General features: G+C 39.6%; 1 protein-coding gene across 11 annotated transcripts in view; it reads left to right on the forward strand.

Annotated features, from left to right (window-relative positions):
• GAS2 (growth arrest specific 2) overlaps nucleotides 1-15,799 on the forward strand; it is a 150,418-nt gene that overhangs the window by 82,284 nt on the left and 52,335 nt on the right. For all 11 annotated transcript variants that reach the window (XM_049099160.1, XM_049099167.1, XM_049099161.1 and 8 more), the window contains 2 exons: nucleotides 573-636; nucleotides 9,654-9,795. In XM_049099160.1, the coding sequence (XP_048955117.1) occupies nucleotides 573-636; nucleotides 9,654-9,795 (206 nt within the window). The remainder of the gene's footprint in view (nucleotides 1-572; nucleotides 637-9,653; nucleotides 9,796-15,799) is intronic.

Below are 15,799 nucleotides of genomic sequence, written 5' to 3' on the forward strand. Positions count from 1 at the left end.
CTAAAGTATCATTTAACCAGATTTGATTAGGAGAGGACATCAAGTTTCAGAGTCTTACTTGATGTCATCTCCCTTGATGTCATTGCTTGGAGGATAACAAAGGGCTGTGGTGTATAATTTTTATCCTTATTCATTGCATTATTTCTGCGCAAATCACTGGTGGAGATAGACTCAGGATTTTGCAAAGTCCAGTCTTGCTCCATAGTCTACTGTGTGCTATGTATCTTAAAACATCAACCATTTATATCATCATGACAGCTACACGTTTTCCAGTATTGACTTAACTAATATTACCTACTAAAAGAAAACATTCTTCAGGATGAGATTTACTCAGGGAGAGATTTCCAGGGACTCGTGACTTTGAGAAGTGAGGTTAGGCAGAGAGTTTTGAAAGTTGCCTCAAGACTTTAGTAGAGCGCAGGGATGGGATGGTTTCTGTGAAGGTGAGAATGAAGACTAGCTCATTCACTGGAAGCATGAGGGATGAGAGGTCATTGGCAAGCCTGTTCGCTATTGAGCTGCTTTACAATCCCTTCTATTGTAAAGGTGTCCACCTCTGTCTTGTCTTTCAGTCCTCCACAAGCAACCCAGAGAAGTGTGTCTCTGTTTGCTAGAGCTTGGCCGGATTGCAGCCAGGTAGGTCACACCGCTGCCACTATGTCAAGACGTGGACCATCTCAGCACAGAAGTAACTGAAAAGCTTGCTGGCTTTTCATTGCTAATTTAACCTGCGTATTGAGAAGCTACTTTTTCTAATATAATTGGTACAAACATCTCAAGAGTGGTTGTTCACACTAAAAGCATGCCACCCATATTCTTAGCACCGCGATCTTGTCAAAGCCACGACGTCTAGGGAGCATTTACCAAAAGCCTATCATCTAATCTAATACATTTTCCCTCCAACCTTTTCTTGGGGGTGGGGGTGGGGGTAGGTGTCTTATACACAAAGTTGTGTGTGACAATTACTCTTTCCACTGAAGTCTATTCCCGTTATGCCTCTCTCTTCCAACTCCTTTACCTCTTCTCTCCCTGTTTACTCTTTATAACTTATTCTTTAAAAAATCCCTAATATCATCTATTAATATTTAATAAATGTATTAAAATTTAATAATTGTAATACTTGTATCCTCTCTTGTTCCTTTTCTCTCATTTTCCCTCATCCAGCATCCCATCTCTCACGTCTTTTAGCTTCTACTTCTGGGTAGGGGAGTAGTTTTTAAATTATCCTTCCTATTTTGATTACAGAAAGAAGTAGAATATTATCCTTCATATGTGGAGATATGTTTGGAATCATTTTGTTCTCGGAAAAAAGAAGTAATTGTAAAGGTCATAATCATAGCTAAATAGGCAGAGAAAGGGGTTTTATTACCTCAGCTGACTTGTTTGGGTTTCACGTTTTATATTTTATTATCTGACAAATGACCAAGCAGAACTTCTGACAGCCCTGTGAAGCCCAAAGATTTAGAAATGAGGCTATAAATGGATGAAGAAGTCTTGATTCAAAATAAAAATTAAAAAAAAAACAAAAATTCAGAATTAATTATATGATTTTCATCTAGATCTAGGTATATTTTTAGGATAGAGATCAGATGAGCCAATAAGATAAGTGAGAGCCATCTCTGGGTAGAAAATCAGAGTAAAGAAAATACAAAGTATACACACCAGCAAACTACAGCAATGGGTAGAAAGCTTGCTGCCGGTGAATAGATGTGGGTTTGATTTTTTTGTCGTTGTTTTTGATCCAATGGAAAATCCACCTGCAATCAGAAGTAACTCCAAGTTCTGTAAAACATGATAGCCAACATAGTTTCAACAAATTGTACATCAGGTGTGGATTTTACTTTACCACAATAAGTGGATACAAGGAAGAGTCTTTAAAAAAAATTCAAATTCAAATATGATTGAGGCTTCACTCAGAGTGGAAAAGCCAATTTGAGACATTTGGAGGCTTCCCTGTTCTCTCCCATATTGTTCCCAGATACTGTGGAAGGCCTTGAGGGGGGCTCCCCTCGCCCTCTGTCCACCAGGTCTCTACTGCTGGGGCTTGGTTTGAGCTTGTAGTGTCCAGCTGTTTCAACCCCACTTCCCTACAGTGCTGCCCCCTTCTTGGGTTCTATGAGAGAGCAAGACAAAGGTATCAGTTGCTTCTAGCCCCAGTGTTGGGGCTTCTGAGCTGTAGGGCAGACAACCTGGAGTCCAAAGAATACCAAGGACTCTACAGATATCCCCTAAAAAGGAGAAGGTTAAAAACACAGGGGGAAGGAAACACAACAAAGTGAAATCTCAATAAATGAGTAACTGCCACTGAAATGTTAGAGTGAGAGAAACACGGGTGGTCTAGAGTTCCTATTTAACAGGAAATTGCGCAGAACACTATTTGTTGTCTATTTTAATTATACTGCTAGAATATTCTGACGCGCCAAATTCCATTTTGTTGCTTTAATAATCTAAATATACGAGTCAAATCAGCATTGCGATTCTGAAAGTCATTGATAGGGAAGGAGAAGGGGTTGCACCACCTGCAGAGTTAGCCGTGAGACGTCATTATCCTCTTCTTTAGAGTTTTTATTTTTTGCCTCTTTTCTGGGTTTATTTTATTTTTTTGTAATTACACTTTTTATTACCGGACCGCACTGATTAGGAATCCTGCTGACTAGACTTTCTAACTGTGATGGAGTCATCAAAGGAGAAGACATGCTACCCTAGTGACAAAATCCCTTTAGAAATCCCCTTTCATGGTGAAGGATCATGTCAACTTTTGTGGAGGTTATTTTTTTTCTCCCAAATATTTTGAAATTGATTTTTTTAATTTATTTTTTATTGGTGTTCAATTTACTAACATATAGAATAACCCCCCGCCCTCCTCCCCTTCTACCACCCCTAGTTCGTTTCCCAGAGTTAGCAGTCTTTACGTTCTGTCTCCCTTTCTGATATTTCCCACACATTTCTTCTCCCTTCCCTTATATTCCCTTTCACTATTATTTATATTCCCCAAATGAATGAGAACATATAATGTTTGTCCTCCTCCGACTGACTTACTTCACTCAGCATAATACCCTCCAGTTCCATCCACGTTGAAGCAAATGGTGGGTATTTGTCATTTCTAATAGCTGAGTAATATTCAATTGAGATTCTGAGTTGCTCTTTTTCTTTCTTCTTTTTCTTAACCAGTTTGTTGGGTATGATTGACCTACAAAATACTGTACATTTTTAATGTATACAAGTTCATGAGTTTGGAGATAAGTATACAAATGTGAAACCAAACTTCAATCTGTGTAGTGAATCTGTCTGTCACCCCCCAAATTTTCATCCTCTGATGAAAATTATCACCATCATCATTGTTATTTTATGATAAGAATGGGTTGCTCCATTTCTGAGCACACTTATGACCATGTGAGCTGGCTAAAGCAGTAATTATTCATATTACAAAAATATTATGGGGCACTTGGTGGTCAAGTGGCGAAGTGTCTGCCTTCAGCTCAGCTCATGGCCCCAGGACCCTGGGATCCAGCCCACATCAGGCTCTCTGAGCCTGCTTCTCCCTCTCCCTCTGCCTGCCTGCCACTCCCCCTGCTTATGTGTGCCTCGCTCTCTCTCTCCCTATCTCTCTGTTAAATAAATAAATAAATAAATAAATAAATAAATAAATAAATAAAATCTAAAAAAACAATTACTAATTTCACAAAGAAATTATCTAAGGATTAAGATAACCCCTATGTTACAGTGCTCAGTTTGTAAACATTGTTATTTATTTTCTTCACCTACTTGAGTGGTGTGAAGTATTGCACACCTAAGCTGAAAACCGGAAAATAAGCCAAGATTATTTATTTAGGCTGTTGTTTTTGTTGTGTGCAGCATAAAGTAAATATAAACATCTACTTAAGTTTCTATCTGTACACATTTGAAGATCTTTCTAAAAAAAAAATGTTAATGGAAGCTCAATTGTGCTTTACAGACAAACCCTGTAAGCCCAAATTTCACTACCTAAGCTGTATGTGAGAGCATATTAGTTAAAGAGAAAAAAAGGAAAACTCAACCACGTGAGCTAATTTTACTCCTAAATATTTCTTTGAAGATATTTAAACTATGTCTGCATCTTTATTTTGTGCTTCCTCCTTTCCCCACTCCTCCACAGAGGGCTCCATAAATTGTTGAGTTAAGACAGCATTAGCCAAAACTAGAAGCGATTCGAGGAGAGCTCTTAGAAATCAGGACATTACTTCGTATACACAGGAGAGGAGCTTTGACCATAACAAAATCCCCAGCACAATCTTGAGTTGTGAGCATTTTTAAAAATCACTGATAGATGATGTGGGGTTTTTTTTACATTTGATTCTGAACATTTACTCCTTAAAGTTACATAAATGTCGTCTTAAAAGCATCAACATCACTTCAGATATGATTCTCAAGATGTTTCTGATTGTCTGCCGTGTTCTCCTGCCTGCGAACACTCAGCGAGGCTCCTTTGAGAGCTGTGGGCCTCTCTGAGTTCTGAGTTGGGAGACTGAGACCACTTATTTTTTGTTCTCAGGGGTAAAACTTCCTTTTATTTTCAACTAAATAGAGCTATCATCACTGGAGAGTGAAATCCCACTATTAATATTGCAGAAACCATGTCAGTTTCTGAGTGTAAAATATGCATGTTTTCCTTTTGAAAAGCAAAACACTCAGCAAAAGCAGGTCAATACAATAAAACCTGAAAGATCTTTTTAATGACAATGCTTTGATATTCATTGCTGAAAAATTTGCCCATGAGTTCAGCCTTTTTTCAGACTACAGAATTAAGATCAGCTTTATGCTAAAAATGGAAAACTTTTGATATTTTGATTTGGGGCCATAATCAAGAATTAATATCTTAGGAGAGCTTTTGATGTTTTAATTTTTGAGTACTTCCTTAGTTTTGAACAAAATTTATGACCATTTGAAAGAAATATACTTGGTGAACATCCTCCCTGGTCTCCCGTTTCAATCTGTGGCCTAACGGAGTGTTGCTTAAAATAAAACTATTCTTAGACAAGGTTTATTAATTAACACATCCTATTTAAAGGATTTGACTCTGCTAAGACTATCACATGTGTTCACATGGGTGAAATTTCCTTCCCAATGTAAATCTATCTTTAAGTTACTTCAAAACAGAATAGAAATGGAGCAAAACTATCTTGCAAGAGCCTATATAAGCCGTCTGTTAAATATCAACTTATCTACTTATCATAAACTTATCTGCCTTAAAAAGGGGAGGGGGTTCCAAAAATGTATCCCCCTAACTCTAGTGAAATAGGCCCCAGATGTCTTTTGTTTGAAAACTCTACTGAAGTCTACTTAAGTAGTGTACTTAGTCTATTTAGTCTGCTAAATAGTTTGAGTAAATTCTGTAGTTCAGGGCTCAGTTTGGAAGCTCAATTATGTCATCTAGACACATCTCAAAAATTGTGTCACATGCCAGAAAAATGGAAAGTTCACTCCTAGAAACTTCATAAAGTTATTAACCAGAAGACCCTTTCCCTAGCATGTTGCATTTTTTTTTTTTCAATCAGACAAAACCAAAGTCATTGCCCTTTCATTCTTCACTCCACTCTCCCATCAATGGGGTATTCAGATGGGAGGGTTTGGTTTTAGTGGATTCAACCTTCTTGCTATCTTTAGTTTGACCCTGATTTCAGTGTGAGAGCGACAAATTCTCTCTCCTAAAACTCTAAAATTTTGTAGCCAGAAAGAAGTAGAAAACAGTATAGATTTGGGAAAACCTTACAGACAAAGTGGTATAGAATTAATCATGGAAACCAGAATGAAGCAGCCTTTTGGAGAGTAGGAAAAAAGACCTATTTGGTGACTAAGTTGGCTTGCAGGTGTGAGCCCTGGGCCCCAGGGGAGTGTCATGATTTACAGCCTGTTGACATCTCCAGACAGACAGGAAGCCAATGAATCGTATTTAAGTGTGCATTTTGGGGCTGGCTGACTCTACCTTAGGCAGCTTGAAGTATTTAAAAGCCAATATAAGCAGAGATTTGGAGCTTAGTGTTGATTTTCTATGTTCAGTGGCAGAGCTAATTTTCAGCATTCCCAGATAAAGAAAAATTCTCCAGGGCAAGTTTTCCATGGATGACTTTGTTACCAACTTCATTCAAACTTAGTTTGCTCAAACTTGGTAGCAGACATGGTGAAGCCTGTTGTTTCTCTAGTAACATCTAATTATTTTACTTTGTAAAAAAAAAAAAAAAAAGAGGAGAGAGAAAAAAGAAAAAAATATGCACCGTATTCCTGAGAGGTGGCCTGAATCCACCGACAATTACAAATGAAATCATATTTTCCAATTGGCTTAATTTATGCATTCAAATACGATGCTTTTACTTAGGATTGACTTTTAATTGGCTGTGAATTCTAGTGTGTTACATTCCTCTCGCTTCACCGCTCAGTTTGTGTTATTCTCTTAAGAATATTAAATATAACAAAATTTTATACCTTGATGGACCAAGAATTCAAAGAAGTCTAGGGAGATTAAAAACCTCAGTTGCCTGCTGAAGTTCATCCAGTGAGTTAGTGGCAAAGCTGAATTTCTAACTGGCTTGGCTACATCCAGCACTGAGTTATTTCTGCTGTTCCATAATTCTAGGAAAACTGGTATAGAGAAGGCCTGTAATAAGTTCTTTTGTAAAGGTCACAAACAATAGTGATAATATAAACAGTAGTAATCTTACTACTTTACATCTTAATTTTCATGCCGTTACATTATTTTCTCTTGGTGGTATAATATATTTTTCAAAAAGCGTTGGCAAAAGCACGTTAGTGCAGCAGTTTCTTAGTGGTAAAAGCTTTGATACATCACTTATCAAGGCCATTTCAGAGGCTAGGCCATGTGTTAGACACTGTACCTGCGCATGTAATGGACACTCTTTTAATTTCTTCTAATAACATTAAAACACAGGAGTTAGGATTCCCATTTACATTGAACTTACAAGGAGGCTCAGAAATAATGCATTGCATGATGCCCAACTGTGCTCTTACACTGAAGAGGTCCAAACAGTGGTTGCTGTTCCCACATCCTCCCCACCTCCCACACCATTACATCAGACTTGTAGGGCAGGCCATTTTCCTTTCTACTTTTCCTGATAGAAAACAGACTTCTAGAGGTTAAGTGATTTGCTAAATTTAAAGAGCAGGTTAATGGCACAGTGAGCTCAAGTCTACCTCGGGGAAGAATGATACACAAATCTCCATGTGAGTGTTGTTGGAACTTGTCAACAGTAGTGAGATGCTGGGTTGAGTTCAGTGTAATTAATGAACTACTAGAAAGGGTGAAAAAAAAAAGTATTTGGTTTGGTTTTGGATAGGGTTTAAAATCTTCTGGGAAAACTTTTGATAAAGCATTTATGTGCACGTAATATTGATATGTCTTATCCCTTGCTCATGTGCACTCTAAATACATAAGTAAATACCTTAAAAAATAAAGTGATGTGCAATTAGAGATCCAGAACAATGAAAGCAAATTCATATTTGGAACCACAAATCATCATCATATGATACTAGGAGATATTTTTTTCATTCACACAGTAGCTTTTAAGTACCTACTGTGTGCCAGGATGTATGCTAGCTCTTGGGATGCTGTGAATTAGACAGTGGTCTCTGCTGTTACAGATTTCCAGTCAGTTGCATGTTTCCATTATGTCCTATTAACTGGATAATATGTAGAAAACATTAGAAATATGATGAACGGCGCCTAGGTCTTTTAGCTAATGACTTATTTAACTAAAAATTATTCTGTTCATTAGAGACAGTTCTCAGAAAAGCAGTTGTTCAGCTGTTAGGACAGCCTAAACTGTTTTGTACTAAATTCTACGTTTTCAGCTTTCAAAGAGCATCTGACACAATATGCATCCTTACCCTCTAAGTTCTGAAGAAAAATTAGAAAATGAAATAAAAGAGTTGCAGATGGAACATCAAATATCAGCTTTACTACAGATAAGATCCAAGGTGACAGACATGCTTGGTGTCTTTAACTGACCTCCAGAAGTAGGCCAATTAACGACCGAATTACAAACAAGAATGAACAGGGTGGAGTTTCCTCTGGAGGCCTTCCTGTGGGCTGCCTCCTGGAAGAAGGGCAACTGAATCAGGCATGCTCAGCTGAGTCTTAGAGTCTACAATTTGATACACCCCTTCATCTTGTTGGAGAAGAATGAGCAATGAAAGGCAGAGGCCAGGGATTAAACTAATTGAGCACCCTTGACAAGAACAAGACGTCAAGGGTGGGGAAATTGCTTCCTCTGGAAGTGTGTCCTGAACACATGTCTGATGATGTAAGTTAACATAATAAGCCATTAGAACGGGATGATAATCTAAGCTTTTGCATGTAATGATGTTTTATTTTTATTTTTTAAGATTTTATTGATTTATTAGAGACACAGAGAGAAAGAGAGGCAGAGACAGAAGCAGGCTCCATGCAAGGAGCCTGACATGGGACTCGATCCCAGGACTCTGGGATCACACCCTGGGCCGAAGGTAGGCGCTAAACCACTGAGCCACCCAGGGTTCCCCTTAATGATCTTTTAAATACATTACTCACTCTAAGGTAGTGGACATACCGTGTACTTATTAGTTCTCTCTATGTAGATGATTTTCTTTGCAGATTATCCATTACCTATATTTTAGCTTTCCAAACAACTTGTTCCCCCTCCTTTCTAACATGGAATCACCTGATTAAAATGTCAGGGAAAAAAAGAGCCTCAACCCCACATTCAGAAAATCTGGATTTACATCTTTGTCTTACTTCTAGCCAATTCTGTGCCCTTTCTGGATCTTTAAATTCTTTACTCTGTAAAGAGTATAACCGGATGATCCCAAAGGCTCTTCACAACTCTCAAATTCTGGAATTACCTTTGGTCTTCTCCACCTTGGTAAACTAATATCCATCTAAGAAACCAAACCAATTTTAAATTTAGCCTAAGAAAAACATGATTATGGGAGGTAAATAATGCAAATAACAACTGCATCTCTTTCTCTCTTTGAACTTCTATGGTGTTGAAAATTTACAACACATACTTTTTAACATATCGTTATTCTAAATTATTTCTGTTTCCTCTCTTTTCATTTTCCTTCACTGTGCCCCTATCCATGCTTTCATTATGTTGTTTTTAGGTGTATAACCCCACACTGCATTGCCCTGGGCTCAGAGGGGATGTACCATTAACAGTGAATTTCTTCTCTGTTAAATCATTTAAGGATGTTTGTTTTGGGGTTTTGCTATTTTCATCTTTAACACGCTCGTGTTCCAAATAGGGATTCAATTACAAATCTCAGAGCTAGTAAATCTAAAAGCTGAAGACTAAATTTTGCATGATAATTCATGTTATTGCCTCAATATGTTCTGTGGAGTATTTTTATTCTTAATATGTCCAGGTGTCTATTCATGTGTCTATGTACACATCCAAACCTACATATGTGTGTGTGTAACTATATCAAAATCAGATCTGTGTGTGTGTGTGTTTTTTTTTCCTGCTTAGAAGGAGGCTGTTTTAAGAACTTACTATTTCTGTGCCAGAGAAAATGAGTTTTAACAGCCAGCAGTTTGGCCCTATGGTGTTCATGATCAAATGTAACATATGATAAATGTACCGTTACTAGTCATGCATGTGTATTGATCTGGTGTCTTTCAAAAGGTATGGTGTGGAGCCTCCCGGTTTGATAAAATTGGAAAAAGAGATTGAACAAGAAGAAACACTTTCTGCTCCTTCTCCTTCACCTTCTCCTTCATCAAAGTCTTCTGGAAAAAAGAGTACGGGGAACCTCCTGGATGATGCGGTCAGTACAATTGGTTGAATTTCTTACTAGCACTTAGTCGTTTTTGGACTTCAAAACCCATTCTACACAATATTTTGTCAGTCTGACCTTTACCTATTGCAGTTTCACTGAAATTCACTTTTAAGTCTGATGAAAATGTCTGTAGTCCTACAACGACAGAAGTAGTCATTTTTGAGATTCGAAACTGAGCCGGTCATTTCAAATTCAGTGTCACTGGACTCTACTGAGTCTATCTACAATTTTAGGATTACAAGTTAACTTCCTAAAAATTCTCTTTGCGAAACAGCTCAACCTTGATGGTTTTGGTTCACGGTTCTTGTCTCACAGATGAGAAGCCTGAGGCGGAGAAGAGGACACAAACATACCACAGAGAACATAATTGGCCTTTGCCACCTGCCTGCCATGGGCCAGAGCCCATCATTGGTTTTCAAATGCTCTTGTCATAGGGCTCATTCTTGTTGAAAAAACTGAAACAGGAGTCGAATCACCTGCTGAGGGGAGAGGAGCTTTGATTCCAACCCACTTTTGCTGTCTGGGATCCCCAGCCCTCTACTTAGCAGAGTAATTGAGTCATGCATTGTCTTTGGCAGATTAGGGAATGTTTCCATGTACCCTCGTAATCCCAGAGAACAGATTAGGCTGAGAAGCAGTGCTGACCCTTAGCTGAGAGCTTCCTTCTCTAGGCTCTGAGCTGCAAAGGGCTGGGAAGGGGCCGCCTGACTCTGTAGGATGTGGAAGAGTGATGGCCTCACCCTTTGCTTTTCCCTGGGCCACACTGTGGCTGTCTTGCAGAGTCAGATAAGCAGAAGTACAACAGTTTGACAGACTGAGAATTTCCATTTCTGAGGGCAGCAAACCTAAACTTAGCTTGTCAAGGCTTCTTAGCCAATACCAATTTAATTTTGTTTCTTTTGTTCAATCCCCTCAGGAATTAAAGACGAGGCAGGGCATTTTAATGCAATACCATCTAAAAGGATTTTAAAGTCAAGGACTCTTTTAGGATGCCTTGCTTGTCATATTATTTTACTTTTATTGTGTAAGGAAATTGAATGACATGTTGTTTTAACACTAGGCAAAGGCATATTATTTATATATTGATGAGCACAATGTTCCTTCTCTGCCAGTCACGCTCTTCTGATTCAACTTAACTTTCGAGTAAGATGTTCCTTTAGTCTTCCTTAGGAATGGGTTCCTCTAGGGCTGCTACACTTGATTTTTCTCCTTCTCCTCTTAGCTGTCACCTCCGTTCACTTTCTCCAGTGCATTATAGGCAGAGTTCTGGCCAATGTCACCCCTTAGCCTTTTAATGAATGAATTACTGAATCAAATGAAAAATTTTTTAAGGATTTTATTTTTATTTATTTATCTTAGAGAGAGAGAGAGAGCACACACCAGGGAGAGGCAGAGAGAGGCAGGGAGAGAGAGGGACAAGCAGAGTCCGGGCTGAGCCTGGAGCCCGAGGCCAGGCTCAATCTCACGACCCTGAGATCATGACCTGAGTTGAAATCAAGAGTCAGGATGCTTCTGCACTTCACCGATTGAACCTCCCAGGTGCCCCCTCAAATTATTATTATTATTATTATTATTATTATTATTATTATTATTATTTTGTTTAGTTTGCAAATTATGAGACCACCTTTGCTGTTTGATACTGTTTGTCCTTCAGATTCTCCCACCGGAACATTATTGCTACCTGAATGGTCAGCCAAAAGATGCAGCTCAGATTTGATCAAAATGTTTACAGGGGTGCCCTGCAGCATTCCGGGGTAACGCCCAAGCTCATTTATGTGTTGCGTAAGCCCTCCGTGTTCTGGCCCATTTTGTCTTCCCTGAATTTTTACCCCGTGGAGTTATTCTTGCCTGTGATGTACCCACGCCGATCCCAGGTTTCTCGGGTAATCCTAACCCTGGCTTTTCCGCGCTGGCTTCCCTCATCACACTGCTGCTTACTCACCATTTGAACTTTCCTATGAGCCCTCTTTCACCTTTTAGAACTCAGGTTGCACAGCCTCCTATGTGAAGTTTTGTCAGTGTCTCTCATCCCAGGCAAAGCCAACAAGCTAGTTCTTGATCCCCCAAAGTTTTGTGGGTATTTAATGAGGTACGTGCTTTCTTGGGCATCAATGCCTGTTCTCCATCACAGGATCATATCTTATCTTTTTTCATCTGCGTCTATCCAACACCAGGCATCCTGGATAAGTTACCCGTATAGGTGATACAAGTTTTTAAGAAGCTTCTGCCTTTTTCCATGTGTCGCGAAGAGCTGTGTGCTCTGCAAATATGTGTGCTACTCAGTGGGGCTGTGGCTCAAAGGTTGTGGCTTTGCAGAGGGTGCGGAGGTTGCCACTTGAAGCTGTTCACATGAACCTAGGTGCAGTCGCTAGAAGGAAGCTGGGTCCTTTTCTTCACCAGCTTGTCCCCCGTGTGGCCACCCCTCATCCTCGAGTAGGGGAGTAAAAGGATGGGAGAGAGAAGGTGGTGCGAAGAGTGGAAGGGATTTGGGGAGAGTCTTGCCAGTACTGCAGCTGGGGAGGTGATGAGTTGGGTACTCCCTTCAGGATGGCAGCGCTGTCGCTCTGCGGCTGTTCCCTCTACCCCAGCTCCTGTTCTCTCCACTGCAAACAGTGCAGGGGATTTCACAAGGGCTTTAAACCCCCTGTAATGCTTACCAAATGGAGTTTGGGGACACAACCATCTGTTTAGTTAAGGGGTTTTAATCGATTGTAGGAAATGTATGAACTGGGTTTTGTCTGTACTGTTGCCTCCTTAGAATACTATGTTCGGAAAGTCTTTAAATCCATATTTCTCAAATAATGTTTAATCAGACACACTGCCAGATGCCCCATGGGGAAAAGAATTCCATGGTTATGTTAGTTTGAGAAATATAGCTTACTATAGTCCCTAACTAGAATGTGGCAATGCACTTTGCCATATCAGAGACAGTAGTGAGTTCTCTGAGAGGATCTTGTTTATTTTTTTAATGTTTTAATTTTAATTTTTATTTATTTATTCATGAGAGACAGAGATAGAGAGAGAGAGAGAGGCAGAGACACTGGCAGAGGGAGAAGCAGGCTCCCTGCAGGGAGCCCGATGTGGAACTCGATCCCAGGACTCCAGGATCAGGCCCTGGGCTGAAGGTGGTGCTAAACCTCTGAGCCACTCGGGTTGCCCTTTTTTATTATTTTTTAAAGAATTGTTTTATTCACGAGAGATACAGAGAGAGAGGCAGAGACACAGGCAGAGGGAGAAGCAGGCTCCCTGGAGGGGGCCCAATGTGGGACTTGATCCCAGGACCCAGGTTCACGACCTGAGCCCAAGGCAGATGCTCAACTGCTGAGCCGCCCAGTTGCCCCTGAGAGGATCTTATTTAATCTTAAATCTTCTAAATTTATTTAGCCACAGCAGTCTTTTGTAGTCTCCCTCAGTCTATGTTGGCAAAATTGCACCTAATATCCACATTCTGTTTGAGTGATAGTTTTTTCATTGGTATGTTTTATTTCAGGGACAGTGGAACAAAGAGAAAAATAATTTGTGCCTCACCCACGGTTTAGAACAGAGCTTCATATGTCAAGTATAAGAAAGTAAAGTCCCTATGGCAACTGTTTCACTACTTGTGAGGCATATACAGCTGTTGGGGAGTTGAAATTCATAAGCTGCAGTGTGTGCTGTAGAATAGGGTATAAGAGGGGCCCCTGGGTGGCTCAGTGGTTGAGCACCTCCCTCTGCCTATGTCTCTACCTCTGTCTCTCATGAATAAATAAATAAAATAAAATATTTTAAAAAATAGGGTGTAAGATAGAGATTGCTTGCAAAGTCCCTGTGGTTAGTTAATACTATTGGATATATTGGATATTTTTACTCTAGCAAAGTTATTATTTCACAAAAAAAAAAAAAAAGAAAAAAGAAGGGAGGAAAAGGAGAATAAGGGGGGAGAGCAAAAGAAGAAGGGGGAAAAAGACAAAAGAATAAAGAAAAAGAAGCTGACCTAAGATATATTCCATTTTCCAGTTTCAACAATAACTGCCAGTTTGCAACTTTCAATATATCCTCCCATTTTCTTAGGGGAATTGTGAAAAATTGAAAAAAAATAGATGAGCCTTTATGCCAATAATTCATGCCACCTTCTTTAATCAAGATATCATCCAAGAAACACAGTGAATGTGGTGTCTATTCAGATTAATATATTCTCCAGATGTCCTGATAGAGGGCATCAGCTGTGAGTAAAAAAAAATAAAATAGGGGTGTGTTGAGTTCTGTGTTTGCCTTCCCTCCCGGTGAGCGCGTTCCCACACAGTGCAATGAATACAGTTCTAAGAAACCATTCTTACTTTCTTCCTCTTCTCCACCAACTTCCTCAGTCTGGGGATGAAAGATAGTATAATTCTGAGCAATCAAGCTCCTCTTGAAATCCTATTTCAGCAGAAAATTGGCTGAGTTCCTGGCCAGAACCAGAGCACCTGCCAGGCTGACTTGTCCCAAGGTAATAGAAGAAGCACAGATGTCATCGGTCACTGTTGACTTAACAATATATTTCCACTACCCACAGTCTGGCCTTGTCTCTTCTATTTCTGCCTCTACCTCTCACACAACTACAAAAAAGCCCTTGATTTAAAAAAAAAAAAAAAAAAAAAAAAAAAACGAGTCCAATTTCAAAGCTCAGAAGGCAATGGAGAAGGGCAGGTCACTTGAGAATATGTTTCTTGTCTTTTACTCCATTTGATGCCAGCCAGTGGTTTCTGGGTTTCATCTAGGACACTTCAAGATGGAACCACTTTCCATACATAATCATGATTGTCTTGTCCTGGCAGAGGAACCACTTGAACACCAATTTACCATCTTGCCCAGTTCCCCTGTGGCAGTGAAGCTGTGTCAAGCACGGCTCTCCTAAAGTTTGGGCCAAGTGTTTTTATGAAGCTATCTGATTTTCTGCTGGATGGTGAAAGTCCTTCTCCATCTCTCCCTTCCTGCCCTCTCTCTCTTCTTTCCTTTCTCCTGGAAGCCCTTATTGTGGTGAAAAGATATGGTATAAATTAAACATTTTTTAAATGTTTTAGTCCCCCTGGGGGACTCCGTCGGTTAAGCATCTGCCTTGGGCTCAGGTCATGGTCCCAGGATCCTGGGATCGAACCTTGCATCCGGTTCCCGGAGCCTGTTTCTCCCTTTCCTGCTCCCCCTGCTTGTGTGCTTTCTCTCGCTCTCAAATAAATGAATAAAATATTTAATAAAAAAATGAAAGAATTAGGGATTCTAGGACTGATGACAATCTGCGTCTTGAGATTGGTTCTCTTTCCCTCAGCGGTAGTGTTGGTTCTTCTTTATTGGTCTTCACTGAGGCATTAATGGTTTAGTTCTTAAGGTAAGTTTTGCTTCCGAATTCCTCCGTCCTTTCTGGTTTTCCCTCTAGTGTCTTATGCATCCATTCTTTCTAAAACCTCTGTTATTCTAGGGAAACCAAGGTGCTTGAGTCCTTCACATCAACATGCAAGTGTGTGCGTGTGTCACTCTTCCCAATGGTTTTTACTAATTGAAGTCAGACATTGAATCAAGGGACTGTTTGAGTTTCTTTAATGAAAAAACTCCAGGAACCATTTATTTGCGGTAAAAAGAATTTGAGTGAGGGGAGCCCAAGCGTATTCCTGTAGAATCTCAACTAACTCGATCTCGCTTCTCAAATGCATGCTATGCATTATTAGATCTTTCTTCCATGGCAACTTTGACTCAGGGAATTATTGTTCTGGTTTGTTTGGTTGGTTGGTTGAACAGAGGGCAGTCGTGAGATACAACATGGTAGCTTCTCAACCCAGGAAAACATAAATATAAACCTATTCCTAAAATCATGGACTACTCATGATCTTCCAAGAGCCACAACTATTTATAAGAATTGTGTGCATCTCCCTTAGATTATGTATTTTTTAAGGTGTAAGGAGATGGATAAAATAGAAATGAAGTCTAATATTCACACATGGATTCTAGACAGCATGTACATTGTAAGGTATTGCCACAG

The sequence above is a fragment of the Canis lupus genome, chromosome 21, assembly GCF_003254725.2.
Source record: "Canis lupus dingo isolate Sandy chromosome 21, ASM325472v2, whole genome shotgun sequence".
Classification (NCBI taxonomy): Eukaryota; Metazoa; Chordata; class Mammalia; order Carnivora; family Canidae; genus Canis; species Canis lupus.